At 43.2% G+C, this 25,575-nt stretch overlaps 1 protein-coding gene across 2 annotated transcripts in view; it reads right to left on the reverse strand.

Annotated features, from left to right (window-relative positions):
- Positions 1-4,058: 4,058 nt before the first annotated feature.
- The window catches only part of DCAF5 (DDB1 and CUL4 associated factor 5), a 103,701-nt gene continuing 82,184 nt past the window's right edge, over positions 4,059-25,575 (reverse strand). For both annotated transcript variants that reach the window (XM_027066023.2, XM_027066021.2), the window contains exons 8-9: positions 12,915-13,042; positions 4,059-6,125 (exon numbers count right to left, since the gene is read on the reverse strand). In XM_027066023.2, coding sequence (XP_026921824.1) covers positions 4,356-6,125; positions 12,915-13,042 — 1,898 coding nt within the window. In that variant the 3' untranslated portion in view covers positions 4,059-4,355. The remainder of the gene's footprint in view (positions 6,126-12,914; positions 13,043-25,575) is intronic.

The following is a 25,575-nucleotide window of genomic DNA, read 5'->3' on the forward strand; positions in this document are numbered from 1 at the left end:
CCTCGACCACAAAAACGTCTCTCATGCCTAAGGATCCTGGGTTGGCACCCCGATATCTTCGTGGTTTATTGCCTTTCTCCAGCCTTGGTGGGGGTACTAACAAAGCCAGCTAGAAAGAGACTTGGAAGCTAGCATTCTATACTTCAACTGGAACATTCCATTAGCTCATGGCTTTGGGTTCCAGAAAGGAGCTCGTTTCCCAACTTCAGTAATTTGAAATACTAGATATCCCATTTCCTTACAAAGGGACTGTCTTGTCAACAAGCCCCAAAGGACCCTTCTGCACAGCTCAAGGTAACCCCGTTGAGGGGGTGGAGTGGAGCAACCCTGCAGCTGGTCTCTTGCCATGTCATTGCTGGCCCCAGGGAAGTTCATCTTTGTCTCTGAGCCTCCGTTCTTTTTTTTTTTTTTAAATGCTTATTTTTGAGAGAGACAGAAAGAGTGTGAGTGGGGGAGGGGTAGAGAGAGGGAGACACAGAATCCGAAGCAGGCTCCAGGCTCTGAGCTGTTAAGATAGAGCCCGACGTGGGGCTCTAACTCTTGAACTGCCACATCATGACCTGAGCCGAAGTCAGACTCTTAACAGACTGAGCCACCCAGGCGTTCCTCTCAGCCTCCAGTTCTGAGAGCCATCTTACCACCTTTGCACTAAGAGTGAATTGCAATTAGTGTGCACATGGTTCAGATTTCTTTTTACAGTTTTCTTCTGTTACATGTGAAATAATTCAAAATTACTTCCAAGCCACCTGAATTCATGTTCTTTCATTCCGGTATGAGCGCTCAAGCACAAATGAGCACTTAGACTGAAATATCCCACCTGAGAGAACTGCACAGGTTGTCCAAAGCCATTATCTTGCTGCCGTAGGCAAGTCTGGACTCATGGAGCCTCACTTCACCTTAGTGTTTCAACCCTGGCCCACTGCCTTGCTTAGGTCGTAAGAGGTGGATGGCCTTCCTTTAGAAGTGTCTATCTTCCTCACAAGAGTCTTGGTTGGCAAGAATTTTTCAGTTAACTAAAAGCGGCAGCTTTACAGGCAAGATATGGAAGGTCTTTTCTTCTTCTTTTTTTTTAAAGGAAAACGCTTGCAAAGCATGCCTGAAACAGGGCAGGAAAAGCAACTTGTTATTTGGAAACATCAAAAACTTTCTTTTGGGGCCGTTCGTAATGTTACTTCACTGCATCACTCCCTCCGTTCCAGCCAATAAAAGGGTTAATTCCAGGATCTCACTATTCTGAGTCCACGCAAGCCTGCGAAAGGAGACCAAGTAGATACCTCCTCCTACCCTACATTTTATTGTCCAGATGTGACCTTTGTCCCATACCTAGAAGTGGCAATGACCATTGGCATGGATGTAGAGTACCACAGTTTTTCTTCTAGTCTTCAGAGTGCCTTTGAATTGAGTTTCAACTAGGCGAGAATTAAAACAGGAAAGAAATGAAGGATCGGGGGTGTCTAAGCAACCAAGTCTTCCCTGGAAGAGAAGAGGAAGCCGTGAGAAGTGAATAATAGGTTTATTTGCACATACACAAGAGAAGAGCTAGCGTTGCTGGGAGTCACAAGAGGAGGGGCTTGTGAGGAGGTAAGGCTTCAGCAGAGGAAGGCACCTTGACAAACAAGGGATTCCTGGCTTAGTAAATCAAGCACAGTTGCAACCTTCTTTTGCCCCAAGCCAACTCATTTACTGCTGTCCTAGAGACACAGGAATTACTTACAAAACCAGGCAGAAAATAAAGTGGAAAGAAACGGTTTTACCTCTCTGGACCAGCCACTTAAAAAATTTATATACAGGATACAGGAAAAAAAAAAAAAACAACATAAGAGGCACTTTCAAATAGTTCTTAATCTAATCAGTGCCATCTGTCCTGCTAGTAAAAATACCATCATGAAAGACTTTGGGGATCAAATGTGCCTCCAAAGTTGGGGCCTCAGTTCACAAGGATTCTGGAAGTGGTTCCTGCCAGGTTTCCAGGCCTACGATCACAAGACAGGAGATTTCTGGAAGTGAGAGTGGAGTGGCTATGGAGATAAGCATTTCTCAGCCTGTTCCAGTGAGTGTCTTGTGGGCTTATCTCCTAGCAAGTGGAATCTGGGGTGCTGGGAAGAGTCTCTCCCAAGGATAGGAGACATCCTTGCTAAAAACGATCTTTCTTGAACACTAAAACTGAACCAGAATGAACTTTGACTTCTCTTTGGAGAACTCAAATGAAATTAAGGCTTTTTACATGAAAAACCAAGTTCTGCATTTGGAAACAATAAAACCACCAAGTGGCTGTTTCCCAAGGGAACTTAACTTCTTTTCCTCTAGGAACAGTGGATTGTCCTAAGAGAAATCAGAAGAGGCTACCTACTTGATTAGGTAAAACAAAAAGATTAGGGAGGCTGACTAGGAAGGGGAAGAGAAACACACACTGAGTGAAGATATCTTTTTTTTGTATATAAAGGATTAAAAAATTCCAATTTAATAAATTTTGGAAAAGCAAATGTAAAATGACTTGGGCTTATAAAACCAGAATTTACAATTATCTGTGAATAGTCAAAGACAAATCATAGAACCATTTTCATTACAAATCCAAAGTAATTCTAATAGTTACAGAATCACTTTCCCACTCCCCCCCCCCACTGCCCCCGTGAGATTACAGTTGTTAAATTGTAAGCATCTCCACTGCTACTCATAGTCCCTCATCTCCTTCTCCTAAGACAGTGTTTTCATACCCAAGTCACATCACACATACCAGGCACGTCTTTCCTTTCACAAAGCTTAGCCAGATGATATCTCCTTTTGGCTGAGATCAACAACCTTCCTTTTATAAATAATCTTTCTTCCCCCAGCGCCTAAATTCATCCAAGTCTTCATCCTCCACATGGTCCCAGTCCCAGTAGGACGGGCCCTCCTCTAAAAGGAACACTGTATCAGTCACACATTCGGTCCTCTCTACGCCAATGCTGGCCGCGCCCCAAGTGGTCTAGCACATTTGCACCCAAGAAAAGTTACAGTGTGCCTCTTTCCCTCTCTTCCTCATTTCTTGCCACGATTCTGCTTTTTCATGACATCTGTGCTGACGAGATATCTGGTCATCCCTAGGTCTTCCTGCTTTGTGCAACTATGACCAAGTGACTGTAAGGATGGACCACTGTGATGCTGAAAATCTCTTGGTCTTTCCCCCTCTCGGTGAAATGCAGTCTCTGCCAGGAGCCAGGAGCCTTAAACCAGAGACTCTTCTCTGCCTCCTAACACACCAACTCAACAGGAATCGGTTATTTAGAGATGCTTACTGCTCTGCAGGATCTAGTCAGAACACCACAGCCTCTGCTAGTTGCAAGCCCGGGGGAAGATGCCAGTTTCCTTCAATTCTGACCAAGCATTTTGGGTTGAATTAAAAGAACATGGCACCACACTCTGCTCTTCACTACACTTCTTCATTAACATACCTATGACATCTGCTTAAATCGTCTGAGCACCAAGCTCTTCAGAGCTGCCTTTTCCCCCTCCCTTCATCACAGAGGGCCAAGGAAGTGCCCGCTGGCCTCAAGAGCTCCTCTTAGGAAGTAGTACCTAACTGGTTAAAGCAGTCCCCCATAACTAGTTCTAGTTCATGGCCTCCATACAGAGTGTGGCCCAGCACTGCTCAATTTGCCATGGGTGAAGTTGACCAGGAATCTACGTTCTCTGGAATCTGATCTCAAGTGCTAACCTCCCATTAGCATTAAAAACACTTCACTTTTAGTGTGTCCACATTAAATGCTCAATGGAGAAGTGCTACTGAGAGAAAACATGGAAGGAAAGTTTCCTTCAGAAAGGAACCATGTGTTCCTTCCATCATGGAAGGCTTGTTTCCATTCTCCCCTTCATTTTTTCAGCATAAATCCACAACTCATTGGCAGGGCAGTCGGATTCAGCAGGCACCCACCATTAAGACCAGAACACTGACAGCATGTAAACAAGGTGAGATGGCAAAAGATACAGATCCACTGATCCTTCCCGATGGAGAACCAAAGAAAAGCCTCGGAGACAAGGAGCTCACACGTGCCGGTGAACACACACAAGAACAAGTCAAATGTCTCAACAAGGATTTACTTTAACAAAACGCACAGGTACGCGATGCTCAAGTCTTACTAGAAAGGAGTCACTTGGATTTCCCCCCCCACCTCTCCTTACACAGCACAAGCCAGTGACCAGCTAAACATTCAGACCCATTATTGAATAGAAGGGAGCAGCATCAGACACAAAATCTCAGGCCCTGGTTTTATGTGCCTTTAATACTTTTTTTCCTTTTCTCTGCGTTCACTAAACAGGATTAAAAATTTTCTTTGTAAAGCTACTTTTCATAGCTTTTTGTTTTCCCTTTGTATTTATCATGTTTTTAATTTCTTCTCTGAGGAGGAATTCTCTGAATCTGTATCTTCCAATTCGATTCGGTGCCTTTTGAGGCCACTGTGGCCGTGAACAGCCCTACTGCTGTCTGTGTCTGGGGGGTCAGTGGGGTCCTCTCTCGTTCCAGCACTGGGGGTCTCACAGGCCATTTCAGACCCACAACAATCTTTGTGTAGGAGCGTCCCTGTCAGAGACAAGTTATCATGGTCAGTGTCCGAATGTCCTGGGGAAGAGCAGGCCACTGTCTCCAGCTCCCCGAAGTTCTGCCCATTGTTGTGGGGATGAGGGGGGCGGGGGTGTAAGCGTCCATTGTTGTGGTTGGCACAGATGGTTTCGGGGCTCCGCTCCTCACTGTCCTCAGACTGGGTCCTGGGACAGCTGCCAGACCCACTGCTGAGAGTGGAGCCAGATGCCTTGGGGACAGGAGGAGAGGGTGGCTCCTCAGCCCGGCTGCTTAGGGCCTTGCTCAGGGCCTTTCCATTGAGCTTCTTGGTTTCGAAAGAATGTTCTACAGAGCTACCATTGTTAGTGTCCTGTGAGGTATCTTCTGGCGCCTCTGCCCAAGGGTGGCTGCTGTGCTCATGGCCTGGGCCATTGCTGGGATTTCTAGCAGAAGTCCCTTCTTTAAAAGCATCCTTGCTGCGACCTTCAGGGGGCAGGTCCTGGTTCCTCTGGGCTATGGTCATGCTTAGACAGGCTTCCTTACTGGAAGAAGGGGCTGGGTTATCCTTGTGGCTGGTTCCGGCTCTCCCTTCGTCGGCCTCCCCAGCCACGAGGGAGCTCTCTCCATCTTTGTTATTTGAGTAGGAGATATATGAGTAGCGGAGCCACTTGTAAGCCTTATAAATTTTTCGTTCAACCGACTCTATGTCGGAGGTTGGCGATGCTCGGCTCGGCTGAATCTCCAGGGTGGAAGTGCCCCGCTCAGGGGAGGACGTCGGGGAGGAGGAGAGGTCATCCACTTTGATCTGGGGGTAATCGTAGTTGTCTTCTCCAATGTAGGTGTTGGCGGGCTTGCTCGCAGGGGTGGGCCTCTCTTCCCGGGGTGTCTTCTGTCGGCGCCGCATGGCGTTCCGCTGCCGCGTGGAGGTTCGGCGCTCGTTCAGCTCCTCCTGGTCCTCAGAGCTGCTGGAGCTGCTGGAGCTGCTGGACTCGTCTTCAGGGCTGGGAGACCGCGGCCGGGGGAAGAGATCTGTGTCCAGCTCAACCTCGCAGGCGTTCTCCTCGGAGTCGGACTCGTTGGAGAGAGCCAGGAGGCGTTTGTCCTGGTAGCGCCGCAGGGCAGACAGGCGCTGCTGGCGAGAGGCTGCGTCCTCGCACGTGGGCGGCGGTGGAGGCGACGCCACCGCGTTGGTGGTGGTGACCCGCAGGGGCCCCAGATGGAAGGCGCTGTCGGCATTCTCGTCCACCGTGGGTGGAGGGGAACGGGGCAGCGAGGCTGAGGACTCTGAGTCAGTGTAGCCTGAGCGTTCGCTGACCCCAGCGTGCAGCTGGAGTATAGTGCTCTCACTGAGGTCGCTGTCGGAGTCAGAGCTCCAGCCCTCGATCTCTCGGCGCACCAACGAGTCAAAGAAGGCCATCATCCGGGGGTCTTCCTGCACGGACTGGTTGGCATAGTCGTGTGACAGGCCACTCCCGCTGTTCAGCACAAGGCTGATGTATTCTTCGTGGGTATAGAGGCAGCGGGAATCATCCTCAATCCGTCCGTCTAGGTCTCCTGTACATCCTGGCTGCTTGTATGGGCTCCAGATCTGCACAGAAGGCAAAAACAAAACCAAGGAGGCCTGATTGGGAGGTACTCTAAAGCTGGTAGTGATAAAGAACACTAAGGCAGAGTTTCTCCGGACCCTCCCCTGCCATTTAGCCAGGATTTGCTAGCCAGTTTTAAAAATTTATTCTTTACCAGACCAGATTATGTGGGCCACACATGAAAACCCAGGCTTCTAGAGTCAGATGTTGGAAAAAGCATTGTCTAGGACACGGCATCAGCCTAGTGTTGGGAAAGCGAAGTCCCGTCTCTAAGCACAGCACAGTGACACGCCATCTCCCCTACAGCGCCCCCTCTCCTTTAGCTTCCTGTGTTAGTAGTGTGGAAATTACAACAACCCCCTTCATAATCTTGAAGGGCAGGGGAAGACTTGAAGATGGGCCAACGTGCTCAAAACTCTCAGAAGACTGAAGCTGTGCACAGGGAGGTGCCACTTTTCCAAAGTGGAAACAGACCCAGCAGTCAGTCCTCCGTGGTAGTTAGTATTTCAGCCTATAACTCCACTTCTCCCCAACTGCAACATTTCTATTTTTAACTAATGGGAATTGCTTGTGGAGCTTGATAAGAATAGCCAACTGCCTACACTGCAGTTCCCTCTTGGACATGCAGGCATCAGTTACCCGGGAAACTGGGTTCTCTTAACCAGGTTGCTGCTGGCCTGTTCCCCAACTCTTCTGTTAGCTACAGGAATGGGTAGGACATACACCCCAAGACTGGAGCCCCACCCTTTAACAGCCTCCACTCTATCACCAGAGATACAGGCTGACAACCAGAGGATCTAGGCAGAGCTAGGTAGGACTCAAACTCAGGTGTGCCTGACTGCAAAGGCCCAACTTTACAAGTGGAATAAGTTATGCAAAAATCCAGTTCAAGGTAATTAAGCTGTCACTGCAAATGAGAATGCTTAGCTTCACCTGACTGCCAGACTGGTCCATGGAGCAGCTCACAGAAGCTCAGTTACATCAGCCGGTAGCCATGGCAACTCAGATGAAATTCCAGGCGATTTTCTTGCCTGACAGGCTGGTGTCTATCTTTAGGCACCCAACCCAGAAAACAGGGCTCTTCATTCTCTAACCTGGATCAAGACAATGCCTTTGCTTCCCCAAAGCTATCCAAGGATAAATTTACCTCCTTATGAGCACTTTCCTGAGGCCCAACCCTTCCCATGCTTAACTTGTAACTTCTGGGAGGCAGAATCTCTTTGGAGGATCCCCAGTTCAAAAGGGGCTAGAAAAACCTAAATTAGCTCTTTTCACCAATTCTTACTTTAGATTTATTCTTCTTTTGACTTTGTTCCCTGCCCACAACTCCTCAGGCGTTCTCCCGTCTCCATCTTTATTATGTGACCCAGGGGAGGTTTTAAGCAGTGGTTCTCACAACCCAAAGTGCACAAGAATCACCTGAAGAGTCATAACAGTGTTGACTCCTGAGTCCCACCCTTAGAGATTCTGATTCACTACATCACCACTGGGTACCAGGGCTCTGCATTTTTAACAGGGAGAGACCAACATTTAAGAAACACTAGTATACGGTTAGAAAATAGTGGAGGGGCACATGTGTGGCTCAGTCTGTTAAGCATCTGACTCTTGATTTCGGCTCAGGTCATGATCTCATGGTTCATGAGTTTGAGCTCTACATCGGGCTCTGTTGCTGACAGGGCAGAGCCTACTTGGGATTCTCTCTCCCCCTCTCTCTCTGCGCCACCCCCACTCTCTCTCTCAAAAATAAATATAGAAAAAAAATTTATTTTTGAGAGAGCACAAGTGGGGGGGGGCAGAGAGAGGGGGACAGAGGATGCAAAGCAGGCTCCATGCTGACAGCGGCGAGCCTGATGTGGGCTCAAACTCACAAACTGTGAGATCATGACTTGAGCTGAAGTCAGACGCTCAACTGACTGAGCCATGCAGGCACCCCCCAAAAAAAACTTAAAAAAAAAAAAGTTAAGTAGCAGAAAATAAAGGATTTTTCTGAGATTCTCAAATTCTTTGTGAGACCCAAAGTTTGGGAAACATTCAGATATGGCCTTCAACAACAGGCTCAAGCTACGAATGACTATCTCTGCAAACAAATGTCCAAAGGAAAAGTTTGGTGGCTTAGGAAGGAAACTGGAGGGATTCCAAAGGCAAAGTCCTTAGGACTTTTTGGGGCCTCATTCTATATTCTGGGCCAGATCTCTTACTTTCTCAGTTTAAAAATGGTAAAATGTTACTAACCATGTTATCTAATATAAAGATGAATCTATATGTGCATCACAGAAACACAGAATTTGTTAACAGAAGTACAAAATATTGAAGGTGGGATGCTGGTCCAACTATCCAACAAACCAGTTTCTAGGTTCTTTCTGATCTATTACCCAGCCTCCTATTTCTTCCTTCAGGAATGAAAATCATTAACACTGAAAGTCAGCTTTTATTTGGGCTCTGGAATGTATTAAGCTGAGGTAGACTTTCATTCCTGAAGCTTAGAGTAATGGAACAAACCACTGGATCAGGAGACAGGAGACTTGAGTGTGGGTTCCCACTCAATTCCTAGTTAGCTGGTTGACCTTGGATAAAGCTCAACCCCCTGATCTAAACAGTGAATTAGATGGGTCTTATCCAATCCTAGGATTCAGAGCAAAACAAAACCATCATGCCAGACAGCCAGTTTTCAGTCCTCAAGGGACTTGTAGCACAGAGCTGCTGGGGCCGACAGAAGGGGTAGGAACCCCAGCTCTGTGGCCTCACATAGCCCTGGGCAAATGACTTCACTCTCAAAAGCCTCTTCTCATCTGTAGAAATGACAATGACGAAATGACATAACCTATACGACAGCACAACAAAACATGGTGCTTTCTCTTTCACTTGGCAGCTGAACACCTTAACTAGAAAGTCTCAGACCCATCCTCAGAGAGACTTTTGAACATTAGAAGGACTGACCATCGCTATTATCTTAGTCCTCATCCTTAAAATGTCAGTTTCAAATATTTGTGAAAGTGGTTATTTCTTTCCACTGAAACAACTCAGAAGTAAAGCAACAAAAACACAACTTCCTTTAAAATTTTTTTTTAATCTTTATTTTTGAGAGTGAGAGAGAGACAGAGCATGAGCAGGGGAGGGGCAGAGACAGAGAGGGAGACACAGAATCTGAAGCAGGCTCCAGGCTCTGAGCTGTCAACACAGAGCTCGATGTGGGGCTCGAACTCAAGGACCACGAGATCATGACCTGAGCTGAGGTCGGATGCTTAACCGACTAAGCCACCCAGGTGCCCCCAAAACACAACTTCCTGTTGCTAACATGTTAAATGTGGCTAGATATGCCTCCTCTAGGAGCAAGGTTCATGAGAAAAGGAGGGATGAGCAGGTTCCTTTCCAAGCCCAGTGAAAAGTTTAGTTCAAGAGACTGCTGAGGGCAGGGCCCTGCAGTGGCTCAGTCCATTAAGCATCTGAGTCTTGATTTCGGCTCAGGTCATGATCACACAGTTCATGAATTCAAGCCCCACATCAGGTTCTGCGCTGACAGTGTGGAGCCTGCTTGGGATTCTTTCTCCCCCTCTCTCTCTGCCCTTCCCCTCCTCATTCTCTCTCCCTCAAAATAAATAAACATTAAAAAAAAAAGGCTGCTGAGGAAAAAGATGCAGTTCAATTCTTATTTAAACATCATCAAAATGGAAAGCAATTAAGTAGCAAGTGTTCTGATCTACATAGGTGACCATGACAAGCTTGATGTAGCAGCTCTAAGCCTTCTTCTCTTTGTGATACTGTACTAAATTAAGAAATGTGTCAGGGGTGCCCAGGTGGCTCAGTCAGTTAAGCGTCCGACTTTGGCTCAGATCAGGATCTCATGGTTCATTGGTTCGAGCCCCATGTTAGGCTCTGTGCTGATAGCTCAGAGCCTGGAGCTTGCTTCGGATTCTGTGTCTCCCTCTCTTTTTGCCTCTCTCCTGCTCATGCTTGGTCTCTCTCTCTCTCAAAAATAAATAATAAACATTAAAAAAATTAAAAAAAAGAAATTTGTCCATCTACCAAGAAAATCTATACAGACAGAGACCTAAAATTGCTACTCAAGGGTTCTCCACACTCTCTAATCTGGCTTCCAAGACCTTCTGGGCCCATCTCTCGCTAGCCTTCCTGCCTTATATCTTAGATCTGTCATCTTGTACACTTCATTTTGGCCAAACATGATCATTTTCTGAACAGGTCCTACACTTCACTGTTTCTGAGTATTATTTCTTAGTATAATGCCTGGAACACTGTAGGTGATCAATAAATATTTACTGATTCAATGAAATAATTAACTACCCATTCCCTCTACTTAGAATGTTCCTGGTATCTTATTCTTCTTCCTTTTACAGTCTTTATTCTTCAAAATCTAGTTCAAATATTGCCTGCCTGAGGTTACCACAGACGGGAAAACTCTCTTTCCCCCAGAGCATTTTGTTTATATCTCTTATGTAGATATTGCATTTTTTCATTATCTTTACTTCTTGTCTCTCCTACTGGGTCATCAATTCCTGGGGGACCTGCGTTACCTTTTTTTTCCTTTATGTTCCCCATAGGCCCTAGCATAAATGGCATACACAGGTATATCATAAATGTCACAAGTATCATAATTGAATAAATGAATACTGGTCTTTGAGGGAAAAAAATGTCAGCATTTGTCCTATCTTGCCCCTCTGTGTTTAAATACAAAACAAACCCCCTCATTTGCTCAGTGTGGACATTCAGGGAATTAGAAAACTGTTATGGGTGAGAAGAGGTTGGCCCTGACAGCAGGGATTCTACTCTGAGTTAAAAAGGCAGCAGTAAAGGACAAGGGAGAAGGTGAAGTGGAGAGAAAAAAGAGCTCAGACGGGGCTAAAACATTATGCTCTTGGGGCCATTGGTCCTCTCAGAAATAGCAAGCAGGAAAGTGACACTTATTAAAATAGTCAGAAATTGTCAGGCACAGGTAATTCACAAGGCACTCCTGGATGGCAAGTCACTGTTAGCATCCTTACTTGACAGATGGGAAACAGACTCAAATAACTGTTCAAGGGCACCAGTTGTGTTGACTTAAGGTTTCAAATGGCTAATCAGGCCTCTTGGTAGGGCAGCATTCAGACCCCATGGGAACCTGGAAGCAGTGAGTTCCATAGTTAAGTCTGGATAACCTCCCAGAGAAAACATTTTCTTCTCTTTCTCCTCTGAGAACTTGGCTAGTTTCCAAACATGACCTTTAGGGTAAGGCCTCCAGTTGACTAAACAATAAATGGGGAGACTAAGTACAGAAGCATCCCAGAGTACATAGCCAAACAGGAATCTCTCTTCTAAAGGAGATGCCCAAGCTGGGCTCTGAGAAAGAGAATGACGTCACCAGGCCGAGAGAGGACATGCTACTGTGCCAACCCATTAGTCATCGGCCAAAGGAGAAGAGAAAGCAATTCAAGGGACAGAGCCAACTCCACAACTGCTCAGTGAAGGACTCTTAAGATGACCACCTCTAGCAGGGGCCTCTGGCTGCCTGCTGCCTTCCACCAGCATGGGAGTGTGACAGGACATTGGGAAGAACAAGAAACAGGGCTCTATCCTAACTACCGCTAATCAGCTGTGTAATTAACCCCAGATGTGTAGTTTATCATTTAAATCTCATCATCTATAAAAAGAAAAAGTCCATAAAAATGATCCAGAAGTCCTGCTCCAGGTCTGTGGAAAAATATGTGCAATCATGAAAGTCAGTCCTGATCCATAGGACCAACAAAACTTAAATAAAGGAAGTTGGATTAAGGATAAATAAAAATACGACCCATACTCCAACATTACATTTCTGACAACTTCCCTTGGTCAGATATAACTTGAATAGTTAAAGAAAAAGAAAAAGAAAAAGAAAAGGAAAGGGAAAAAGAGAGGGAGGGAGGGAGGAAAAAAGGAAGGAAGGAGGAAAGAAGAGAAGAAAATGAAAATTGGTTTTCAATGTCATCTTAGGATAAAATATGAGGAGTTTTATCTTTTGGGGGGATTATCATCCATCCTTACTTAAAAATCAAGTTATCAATGAGTCCTGAAGAATTTATCATTTGCCCCAAACCTTCATTTTCTCCGATGTGGAAAAGGGTTACTAACTACTGGAATGTGAGTGATGTCCTTCTGTGGACACAGGCCAGGCTTGGTCTCTTGGTTGCAGGTTCCAAATACATTCCTTGGCTGGGTTCAGTTCATTGAGTCGATGTGCAACTAATGCAAGTGTTTAGCTTCAATCACAACCACATGCAGTGGTTTTTGATATGTTCTGAGACAATTTAGCTATGCTTCTGGCAGTCAGTTAGTTATGTCTGTGCCATATTAGCATAGCAATTAATGCAAAGTGCACCCGAGTAACTGAGGGGATGGTGGCTTCCAGATGAGGTTTGGAAAACAGAACTCATCAGACTCCAGATCAAAAGCTATCGGCAATGTAGTGGCATACAAATGGCATCTAGTTTCAAAGCCTGGTGACTATTTTTAAAAGAGGTCCTGAAAGGAGGGTTTTAAACCACTCTTTTTAATATCAATTTTTCAGTATTTTGTAGCATGTGAAAATAATCGAGAGGTTTTTAAAAGTAATCTGTGTCCAATGTGGGGCTTGAACTCACAACCCCAAGATCAAAAGTCGTATGCTCTACTGACTGAGCCAGCCAAGTGTCCCAAAATAATTGAGAATTTTGATAGACCTTTAGTATGTTTAGATATGAGGTCCTATATATATTGTTCTAGTTTCTTCCCATTATGAATTATAATAATTTGTTTAAAACAGTTAGAAGGGAAAGATGCCTCACCTTGATAATCTTTTCTACGCCAGAAGAGCAGATCATGTAGGTGTGAGGGTTAAATCGGACCTGGTTAACAATAGACCGATGCCCTTTCAGCACCATGAAGGCTCCGTTGACCACCCTACCAATGCCACCTGGGAAGACAGAAGGAAACAAAAATCAAATGATGAAATGGAGCAAAGTAAAGAGGTTCCAGTAATGGCAGACAAACAGTTCTGAACTGGAGCCAAGATTTTTTATTAACTATGCCATCAGCAGAATGCTTAATCTTACAGATAAAGTTGCTATGGAAAGAGGGAAGATGAAATATTCTCTCAGCATATGTGCTCTTACCAAGAGCCTTTATTTAGCCTGTAAGCATTGCCCACGCCCACCCCCTGCAATTCCATTGTCAATGAAGCCACAGGCACTTAAAACATTTCTCAAGTTTTTGATCCCCAAGATAGAACCCAAGTGTTACCTTAGAAAAGGCCAGTCATGAGCAAAATGAGACTGAACTACTTGGGAACAGTTAGGCAGCTGAGCCAGGGACATGCAGAACCAGAAGCATATAATTACTTAAATGCACAGAAAAATCTCTCATCTACTTGCCCTCAATTTCTATGATGAAGGTAGCAAACAAAACAAACATATGAAAACCACGGGGAAAATAATGGAAAAAATCCTTTTATTACCCTGATAATGGGGAGAGTTAGGGATAAAGAAAGGAGATCTGGGCCACTTCCATAATAGGAAGGGCCCAGGTACTAAGAATGTGAATTAGAGTAAGGGCCTTAAAACCGTCACATATGGATTAAAATCAAGAGGCCACTAATAGAAAGCTGTATTTTAAGGACCGTCCTGTAGGCTTTCTTCTTCAGTGACTGAGAAAAGCACCAGAGGCCTGGAACATATAACACAGATGAAGATGTCATCATTTATACACTTGAAATAATCTCAAAGGTTCAACTTCACTGGTAAGGGCATCACACACAACATACACATCCATGTTCTAAACAAGGTCGCTTCTGAGCAACAACAGCTTAGTACACCTAAGCCGCCCTGTGTCCCCAGCCAACTGGCAAAATGTGATGCGTTCAGACACAAACAAATAAGTGTCTGTTTATCTAAGCAATGAATACCATCGTAGCCCCTACCAGGAGCTTGGCACCACTAGGGCACAAAGTATCAATCAGTAGGCAGTCTTGGCTTCACATACTTCCACCCCACTCCCAACTCCACCTTGTTTAAACATTCATTCCAGACATTTCTCATCTCAGTGTCCTAGAGGGACAATGACTAGGAACAATATCCCTTCTCCAGACATAATCTGGTTCTGGAGAAGGTGTCTTCTTCTGCTTTTGGCCTCCTGACACAATTCCTCTTGTGACTCATGGAAGATATCCCTCTTTATTGCCATGTACATATGTATCTTTTTTATGACAGTGAGAGTTTTCAGACTGCATTGATCTGTTCCTTGGTAGTGCCCACTTAACTAGCACTAGGTGCTTATTCTACTTGGTAAGTGACAAAAACGTCCTTTGCCTAATTTTCCCACCATAGTTGACATTATTAATGTTTGTATTATCCAGGATGTATAATATACTTAAAGTTATCCATATCTCAACCCAACATCATCAAGTTTGCTAATAAACCTTGGAGAGTGACTAGACCATAGAATAAATGTGTTTTCATGGATCAGGAAAGGTTAAGCACTAAAGTAGGCTGCCATGATGGGAATCCCTAGGCAGCCTGAGTGTACTGGGTTCCTAGAGTGGAGTGGGAGGAGGGGAAGGTAACTTGAGCCTAATCAAAATAAAAATAAACTTGAGAAAATTAAGGACAAGAGATCCATGGGAATCTAAACCAGTCGTCTCAACATAGGGATCTTACCACCCCCCAAAGATTTCCCTTGGATTTTTTTTTTTCTTAATATAAGGTTGATTCAAAAAGTAGCATTCCCATTCATGGTTTTCTTCTGAATTCTACCCATACCTGTGCTGGGGTAGTCACTTAGCAAAGAATCTTTGGGTTAAACCTAGTACTGATCTCTTATTTAATCCTACTGCCTCCAAGAAAAGTAATTTAAATGACTCAGAGAATGTGAGTGATTTCTTCCTAACCATACAGCTAGTAAATGGCAGAGTCAGGATATGAACCAGAGCCTGTTTGGCTGTAACACCCAATATCCTTTCCACTGTAACAGTGGCCTTTAAGAGATGAAAGGAGTTGAATAGGGATGGAGTCTGAAGCTCATAAAATCTTTCTAAATCTTTCTGGCAGTTATCATATGGGTTAGTTTTTTTTTTTTATAAGTCATCAACTTAAGAAAGGGGAAGGGGTAGACTCTATCCAATGGCATCCTGAGTACAAGCTCCATAGTATCACAAGACATTGCCAACACTGAATAGTTTACGAAAGTAGAACTGGCTCTCTTGTGTACCTAGAACTGGGGGCGCAATGCCTGAACCAAAAAGTACCTGCTTAGTAAGCACTTGTTGAATGGACAGTGTTTCAGGAGAGGGCAATTCTAGAATAAATACCACCAAAGGAGGACAGATAGAGCATCTCATGTCTTAAAAGAATCAACTACCACAGAACTAAATTTTATCAACCAAACTGATCTTAATCTGTTAAAGGTTATTTGGAATATAATTACAGTAACTTTTGGACTTGCAGAATAAGTGAAAGGGTACCCACATCTGTAAATTGAGACCATGGGAAAACTTTCTATTGCTCTTCCATGCTATGTGACCTCATCTGATTTCTCTTCTTGGCAGCAATTTTTTTTAAGTTTATTTATTTATTTTGAGAGAAACACATATATCGCAAGTAGGGGAAGGGCAGAGAGACAGGCAGAAAGAGAATCCCAAGCAGGCTCCACACTCCTGACATGGGGGCTCAAACTCACAAAACTGTAAGATCCTGACCTGAGCTGAAACCAAGAGTCAGATGCTTAACCGACTGAACCACCCAGGCACACCAGCAATTTTAATACAGATCTTCTCTCCTTCTTCCCACCCAAACTGATACCTAGGAAATCTGAAAAAGAGGAAATCCATAGAACCAAGAGACTGATGATAAAAACAGATATAGGAAGAATTATGGCTGCCATGTGTTTAAGGTATCCAAGGCTGTGTACACAAAATCAGAAAAATGAATGGGTTTCAGGGAGGTTCTCGATAGTCCTCCTGGTTTCCAGGTTTGAATGATTGAATATAGCTGATGGTGTATAGTTAGATACAATGATTTTTAGAGAATAAATTTTTATCAGTCCTGGAGATTTGTATAAATAAGATTTCTTCATTCTGAAATGGCTAAGGTCAAGATGCTACTATCAGTAAAAACTTGGGGTCTCCCCTCTCCATTACCTAGCCAGACCATGCCTGTCAATAGCAGGATCAAGTTGGCAGGAGTCAGGCAGGGAATATTTTTTTCTAAGAACTACATAATCTACACACTCTCCCTTCAGGATCATTTCTAAGACTGTGGTGATGGGACTGGTGAGGGTCAACCTCACCCCATGAGCTGAGTCAAGACCTAATCACTAATAATGGATACCAATGAAAAAGCACATACCCGGGAAGAGCCACCTTACTCATTTTTGAGCTGTCATTTGTTTATACACTTCTGTACAAACCAACGATCATTGTGCTGGGCCATCTGCTCTGTCTGGCCCAACCAAACATGTTGGCATCATTTTGTAGGTTTTTTGTTTTTTTTTTTTTAAGTCAAGGCCAAAGTTGCTATATCTCCATCTTTCCTTTGGTTCAGAAGGGATGCCAGGGAGGTGAAGAAGGCTATAAATAGGCTTTACCTATTTTACTGCAAGAGTTTAGAAAAGAAAATGAGTGGGCCTCTCATAAGATTCCAGTATCAGTAACTGACTATCTTAGCAAGATTCCAAGAAACACAAGGGACTCAGAGAAAATACCTTACTTAGAACCCTGATAAAGACCTTTCTAAAATGCCAAGGCCAAGTGTCCCTCCAGAGAAGACAAGGCGCTAAGTGTATAGGCCCTCATTCCCCCTTCCTTACCTATGCTCCTCTTCCTACAACATTCAGCCAGAGATTTGTCCCCTTAGGACTTTCAAGGGTCAGGACAACATTCCCATTTCTTGCCAACTTCAGTTACTTCTGTTTGTCAATTTTATTTGTTTCAACAAAATCCTCTAAGAATGACAATGCTTTCAACTCAAAAGGTAAAAGCAACCTGGTCAAGATTTCTTGATGATTTAGTCTAACAGCAATTTATCAATCACATTGGGAAGAGGTCTTCAGTGGCACTTGGGGCTATAGAACAGGACACTTAAGTATTTTGTAATGAAATAAATCCCAAATCAACCTGGATAAAATACCAGTATTAATTTTCTTGTCAGAGTTTTTGGATTTTTTTCCCCCTTCTATTAATTAATGGGTAGGACAAACACTTTTGTGAGAATGGGAAGGAGAAACAATGGGTAACACTGAGATTAGGGACGGTGAAGTGTGAAAGTGGTAGTGAGGAACCAGGAACAAAGACCAGATGACTGTAAGGGGCTGATGGAAGATAAGAAATTAAGATGGCAGGAGATAAATTTGCATTTCCAAGCAATAGAGTATTGACCCCCATGAACACAGTAAATATCCTTGATCTTCCAAGATTTATGCTGACATATCCAACATAGTAATAAGAGGATTGGACAGATAAGGGCTCAACAGGGGCTCCTGGGTGGCTCAGTTGGTTAAGCTTCCGACTTCAGCTCAGGTCATGATCTCACGGTTCGTGGGTTTGAGCCCTGTGTCAGGCTCTGTGCTGACAGCTCAGAGCCTGGAGCCTGCTTCAGATTCTGTGTTTCCCTCTTTCTCTGCCCCTCCCCCACTTGCACTCTGTCTCTCAAAAATAAATAAAACATTAAAAAAAGAGGACTTAACAAATGGTTAAATTGAAACTAGTGGAGAATATTGTTTGCTTAAAAAAATTTTTTAGGTTTATTTATTTATTTTGAGAGAGAGCAAAAAAACACAGGCAGAGGAGGGGCAGAGAGAGAGAATAGGTTAAGCATCTGACTTCAGCTCAGGTCATGATCTCACGGTTCGTGAGTTTGAACCCTGCATGGGGCTCTGTGCTGACAGCTCAGAACCTGGATCCTGCTTTGAATCTGGTGTCTCCCCGTCTCTCCACCCTCCCCTGTTCACGCTGTCTCTATCTTCTCAAAAATAAATGCTTAAAAAATTTTTTTAAGTTTTAATTAAATTTTTTTTTTTCCAGTAATCTCTATACCCATCATGGTGCTTCAACTCATGATCCAGAGATCAAGAGTTGCATGCTCTTCTGACTGAACCAGCCAGGTTCCCCAGGAAAATATTGTGGGTTTTTTGTTTGTTTTTAGTTTTTTCTTAGGGTCTTTATTTATTTTGAGAGGCAGAGATAGCACAAGTGGGGAGGGGCAAAGAGAGGGGGAAAAAATCCCAAGCAGGCTCTGCACTGGCAGTGAGGCTTGAACTCACAAACTGTGAGATCATGACCTGAGCCGAAATCAAGAGTGGGACCCTCAACCAACTGAGCCACACAGGTGCCTTGAGAATACTGTTAAGAGTGGTATAAAAAAAACCCTCAATATTCAGGTAAAAATGACAGATTACAGTAAATGAAAAGCTTGTAGCATTTCATGTGATAACTTTATCTGGTAGGCTCTAGGTTGGAATATTAAACAAAATCCCGCAGAATGTACTGATGGGGCAAGACGATGAGCAAATACTTAAAGGAGTGGTACTATTTTGGGGAGGCGGGGGAGGAGAGAAGTTGAAAAATCAGGTAAGTGATCATTCAAATGATATAATGGAAATCAAATCTCTGGAATTACCTAGTCCTTTCCTAAGCAAGAAGACTTGGGCTTGGTTATAGTCACCAGAGAATCCAAAGGTTTCATTCAGTCCTCATCCTGCGTATTCGACCTGTCAGCAAGATCAGGCGTAGTTACCTGTCCTTTCTTCACTGCCTTCCTAGGATCACCATCTCTTGGTTTTCCTGCTACTTCATTGGTCACTCCTTGTTGGTTTCCTTTTTGGCTTCTCTCGCTTTTTTTTTTTTTTAATGTTTATTTTTTTCACTGTTTATTTTTTTAATGTTTATTATTTATTTTTGAAAAAGAGAGACAGGGAGACAGAGCGTGAGCGGGGAAGGGGCGGGGGAACACAGAATCTGAAGCAGGCTCCAGGCTCTGAGCTGTCAGCACAGGGCTCGAACCCACGAACCATGAGATCAAGACCTGAGCTGAAGTCGGATGCTTAGCTGACTGAGCCACCCAGGCGCCCCATCCTCTCCCTGACTTCTTAACACTTGAATGCCTTAGGGCTCGGCCTTTGCTCTCCTTCTTTTGACTAGGTATGCTCACCTGTTTGGTGATTTCCTCCAGTCTTATGGCTTTAAATACAACCTACATAGGACCATAACTCAAATGTTTATCTCTAGTCCAGAACGTTCTCTCAAACTCTAGAATTTCATACCTCTATATCCAAACTGTTCAATATCTATCTCTACCTGGATGTTTAAGAGACATCTCAAATGCTACCTGCTTCCCCTCTTCCCCTGGCAAATCTATCAGGAAATCCTGATGCATTTCCCTTCAAAACACAGCTAGACTGTAACCTCTATTACCTTGGCTCGAGCCACCATCACCAGTCACCTGTGTTATGTGAGACTCCTACCAGTCCTCACTCCTATCTTTGGCAGCCCCACTCCCACCATCTATCCTCAACTCAGCAGCTAGAGCGATGCCGTTAAAATAAGCTGGATTGTGTCACTCCTCTGCTCAGAATTCTCTAATGGCTCCCCCGTTTCACCCACAGTAACAGCCTATAGGGACACTCCCTGTGCCCCACTTACCTCTGTGACTTCAACCTCTACTATTCCCCCCTCCCTCACTCTGCTTCAACACATTGATTTCCTTGTTGTTTCTCAAACACACGAGGCACAGTTTTGCTTCAGAACTTTGCACTAGTTCTACCTAAAATACTCTTCCCCCAGATTTCTGCATGGCTAACTGCCTTACCACTTTGAAGTTTTGCTCAAACGGGATCTCCTCAAAGAGGTCTATACTGAACATCCCATCTAAAAAAAATTACATTTCCCTGCCCGCTCCATACCACTTCCTATCCTCCTTATTCCACTCTATTTATTTTCCATAGCACTTCTAACTTTTTAGACATAATTTACTGTGTCTACTGTTTTTTTTAAGTTTATTTATTTATTTAAGTAATCTCTACACTCAGTGTGGGGCTTATCCACGATCGCCAGATCAAGAGTTGCACGTTCCTTCGACGGAGCCAGCCAGGTGCCCCTACTGTGTCTACTGTTTATGGTTTGCTTCTCTTGGTAGAGTATAAGCTCCATGATGGCAGGGATCTTTTGTTCCTTTGCTGTATATCCCAACACTTTAGAACAGTGCCCGTGTAGAGTAGGTTGTCAATAAACATTTGTCAAATGAATGAAAAGATGTGCCTGTGGAATATAAGTATACTGGACAAGACCTAATCTTTGTTAGTGGGCTCCATCGCCCAATGTGTGGATTATCAAGTGTTTCTCCATCTTCCCTTTGTCAGTGTTGGATGTTTCTTTTACGGCAGTTGTACAATAGTAAGAATGGGGAAATAAAGGGGCTAACTCCTCCTTATGCTTCACAATCCTCTGAAATGCTAATTCCATGAAAACTTTACTGATCCTCCACATCTCTTCAAGACTCCCTTAATGATCTTTTCTATGGGCTTTGGAACCCTCTTTTAAATTAAGTGTGTTCACACACACACCCTTTTCTCATCTTTCTCAGACTGGAAGTTCTTTGCAGCCAAGAAAGTATTTATTCTTTCAATCACCTGTAGTGCTTTGCATAATGTCTTATGTTCGGATACTTAGGAAGTGAACAAATTGAAGTAAATGCCCTCATCATCTTCTCTGGAACAAGCCTTGGAGGGGGAAGCTAAAGCTATTATTACCAAAATAATAATTTTGGGGAGTATCTGTTGAGGCAATTAATCTATTTCATTCCTGACACCACTGGTAGAATTAAGATGTTACTGCTCTGAGGGGCAAGGGACTACTTCTTTCCGTGCTATAGCTAAAAGGGTTGTTCAAATAACCTCAGTAATTCCAAAAGGCCTGAGTGAACACTCCCTGAGTCTCTAAGTTTCAAACAAACCATAAGAAATACAATCAGGGTCCTGACAATACAGAGAGCAGTGGCTGCCTCGTGGGGAGGCACCTAACCACCTAGGAGTTTAAAAACAGCCAGACGAGGACAGCCAGTGCTGTCAGAAAAGCTCCAAGAACCCCACAGACTGCAGTGCTTAACTGCGCAAAAAGTCAGTTTATACTAGTTCCTCTTTCATCGTCTGTACTTCACATGCATTTGCAACCAACTACTCGTGACCAATCAAAACAGTTGTCTTCCAGCTACAAGGGAGGAAGAAGCAGATGCCCAGGCCTAACCCACTGAGAGTGAACGCATGTCTAGAAAAAGGAGGAGAGACAGAGCACACACACATATGCAGGGCCTGTGAAAACGCACGTACAGCTGTTTCCAGCCTACATCCTTGGCCTGCTGGCCGTGGGGGTGGCTGCAGCAACTGGGCAGTGAAACTGCATGTTTTTCCCCTCTATTCAGGGAAAAATCTGTCATAGAGCTTTCCCCCTCTTTAACTACTGATGAATCAAGAGCAACCCTCTTGATTCAAGAACATGCAAGAACAACTCAAATGGCCATTCACAAGGGCACCAGAGGAAGGCAATGTCTTGGATTCTAAGGAGTTTCTCAGAGAAAAGTTAAAAGGGAGAAAGCTTTCTTCACGAGAAATATCATTAAAGAGTAGCTATTGAATAACCCTCAACAATATCCCTAAGAAGGTAGATATTATTATTATGGTTGTACTGTTTATATTGTTAATATTCTTCCTTTACAGATGAAGAAATAAGTTTGGCACAGTTAAACAATTTTTCCGAAGTCTAATCCAGAAGACAAATGGATCAGGTGTTCAAACACAGGCCTACCAACTCTATTACATTATGCTTCTTTCCATAAATAGTAAGGTCTTAGCATAGAGGCATATCTCAAGGGAAGCAACTCTATCTGTGAAAAACCTAAAGATCTTTACAGCAAGAATTAGGGGAAAGGGAAGGAGAAAGTAATATGAAGATTTTCCAGAGACACCCACCTCCACCACATGTTGCCAAACTTCATTACTTCCATACCTAAGTTACTAGGGAGCTAGTATCTTAATATACATAGCAGTAACAATGTCTTACATTTGAAACGCATAGTTTTCAGAGAGCTCCCAAAACTGTTAAATCATTTCATGGGAGGAGAAGGATTTTTACAGAAGAAACTAACGCTCAGACAATTGCTGTAAGGTAACTCAATCAGCCAGTTAGTGGCAGGACTGGACTTGAATCCAGGTATGATTTTAAGCCTAATGCTTTTTCCAATACACCACACCGGCTCTATACATAACTGTTGGTCTGTTTATTTTAGCTTCAGAATGACCACATAAAAAAGATGCTCTTCCTATGTACTTCAGAAGAGCAAAACATTCTGATGGGCCTGTTCTTTGCCACAGCAGAATTCCCAGTTCTACTCATTCCTCTAATTTTTAGAGAGATTTCTAGAAAATGAGTTATTTTTTTAATATGAAATTGTCAAATTGGTTTCCATACCATACCCAGTGCTCATCCCAAAAGGTGCCCTCCTCAATGCCCATCACCCACCCTACCCTCCCTCCCACCCCCCTTCAACCCTCAGTTTGTTCTCAGTGAAAATGAGTTATTTGATATCAAGTAAAAAACAGCCTACTCTTGCCAGGTAGCTAGTTTTATGGTGGGTATTAGGTCTTACATCTCAAAATGATTTCCTCAGCCTACTGGGAAGCCCTAAGCAGATTACTTAGCCAATTTGTTAAATCAGTACCATTTATATAATAAATACATTTCAGCTCTTTGGAGTTTGGAACTGGAGTTCCCCCAGTGATTTTCAGTCTTTGTGAACAGGAGAGTGGAGAAGAAAAGGATGCCCTTGCTTTTGGCTCACACTCAGGACTGCTCTCCACTAGTTCTCTCAGCATTTGGTATGCCCTGCAAAGCATACAGTAGGCATGCGTTAAGTGCTGATGGCTTGTCTTATTAAGGCATATAAGCAAGGCAGTTTCCCCATGTTAGCCTGCCTTAGTATCTTCTGTTCAACTGGCAGGCAGGCAGGCATAGAGTGAGTGAGCTTGGCCTCATCCATATTTTGTTTAAATCAAAGAGGCCATAGATTAAAGTAGGAATTTCCCCTCAGACTTTTTGTCATCTGAGCATTCAAAGCTAGAACCCACAGGCTGCATCTACCTCATATACTATGCTTGGCTTGCCGAACACTGCTGAATGTTTTTAAAGTTACAAATTCATTGCCAACATTTAAATAGAGAGGTTACATATAAAAATGAGGGGTTCTAAATATCCCTGAAGCCAGGTTTAAGAGTAGGGCTCAAAACAGGAGGAGTTGAGAGCCTGTATAAAGAGGCAGTTATACCATTATGCTCCCCTCTGAGCACACATGGCCAGGAAACTGCCCATTCCCCACACAGGCAGAGACCTCGGGGTGGGATTAAATACAAATCTGTGTATAGATCTGTGAGAGCCATAGCTCTATTCTCCTATTTGGCTCTTAGAATCATGGCTTAACTACCAAGCAAATACCACTAGCTCAAAGATTCCCATTCGGGGAAAGTAGCTGGTTTCAAGAGCAGAAAGTCAATAGAGAATGTCCAATATTGAAAATTCAAAGATATCAGGAGTTACAGGAAAAGAAAGGAACTGTTGTGTTTAAAAAAAAAAAAGAAAAAAGTTTTGTAATATTATTTGACTTAAAAATATGTACCTGTATTATTTTGATAAAAAGAAGTACTTATAAAAATAGTGAAAGTTATGAAGAAAGAATAAAAAGATTGGAAAGGAAAAGGAAAGATATATGAACAAGGGAAAAGAAAAGACTGTGGGTGGGTTGTCAGAAGAGTGGCAGGAAGGCTGCATTCGCTAAATGAGCCAAGGTTCACAAAAAATAATGCACAAAGGTGCTTACACACAAAGCAAGACAATGATCAAAGGGGCAGACTTATTGTGATAGACTAATGTTGAAGGGCAATACAGAGAAAACAAACCCCTCCGTTACCAGTTAGCGAATCCAACAAGAAAGGTAATCATAACGTCCTATTCTTCACTTGTGTACAAAGAAACCCAAGCATCAAGTAAAGGATGGGAATCCAGGGCCAACCACAGCCCATGTGGAAACCACAGAGTTCCTAGCCAACTCTAAGTATGAGCAGATCACGGGTTCTGGGGCCTCCAAAAACAGCTTGAGTGATCCCGAGTGTATTTCCTGAAACACCCGGTAGCACACTAAATATCAAGGAGCCAAGATTTTCTCTGGTCAGACTTCATCTGTTGAGCTTATTCAGTGAACCCTTAAACAGAGGTAGAACAAATCCAGAGGCGAGAAATCAGTATAGCAAAGAAAACAAACATCATCTCTTTGAAGAACTGCTAAACTAAACATGGGGGGTGCTATCTCTGGAGAAGATCTAGAAGAGGACATGAGTGCTACCTTCAAATGAGTAAAAAGCTATGAAGAGGAAGAAGGGCCATTCTCATTAAGCCAGCACTCAAGAAACTACCGGGAAACAGAGTAAGACTTATGGAAGAACTTTCTAGTCACTGGCATTACCCTGGGGGAACAAGCACTTTATCATGATGGATATCCTGGCAGAGGTTTTAAGTTATTCCTCAATAAAAGTGTACTTAAATATATGTAAGTTATAACTCAAGAAAAAATGATTGTGGGGTTGGGTATGTGAACAGAAAATTTTATAGACCACTGATCTGGCCAAATATCCATGCAGTGTTCATGGGATGAATGCTGGGATCTCATGTTTTCATCTTTATTTAGTTGAGAAAATTGTATTTCTATTGTGATTTATTCTTTGATTCATAAGTATTTATTAATTTTTCTTTTTTTCTTGAAGAATTAAAAAAACATCTAGAAAATAGCACAAAAAGTGGAGATTCATAAAGTTGAACACCCTTATAACCAACATCCAGGTCAAAACTTGGAATATTTTCTGGCCATTTTCATGCCCCATGTGCCTCATTCCAATTATAACCCTTTCCCACCCCCTTAATCAACTATTATCCTGATTGCTATATTAATCACCTCTCTGCATTGTTAATAATTTTATGCATCCAAGTGTACATTTCTAAAACTTCAGTTTTGCCTGGTTTTTGTTTTATTTAATATGTCTTTTACATTTCTTAAACAATAGGTTTCCTCCCGTCCATCCGCTCTTTTTCTCATTAGAATGTATTTATTGGAGAAAACAGGCCATTTGACCTATCATTTCTGACAGTCTGGGTTTTGTGGATGGTATCCTCACACCATAGCACAATTTGCTCCTCTGTCCTCTGTGCTTCCTGCAAACTGAAAGCTGGATCCTGAGGTTTTATTCAGAGTTGTTTTATTTGGCAAGCCTATTAGTAGTATTGTACTCTTTTATCAGGAGGCACACAATGTCTAATTGCTTTTCTTTTTATGATGTTGGCACCTGTCAATGCTCAGTATTTAGATGCATTAATTCATTGAAGCCTGTAAGTGATTACATTAAAATTCTATAATTTCTTTGCAA

This window comes from Acinonyx jubatus, chromosome B3 (assembly GCF_027475565.1).
Source record: "Acinonyx jubatus isolate Ajub_Pintada_27869175 chromosome B3, VMU_Ajub_asm_v1.0, whole genome shotgun sequence".
NCBI lineage: Eukaryota > Metazoa > Chordata > Mammalia > Carnivora > Felidae > Acinonyx > Acinonyx jubatus.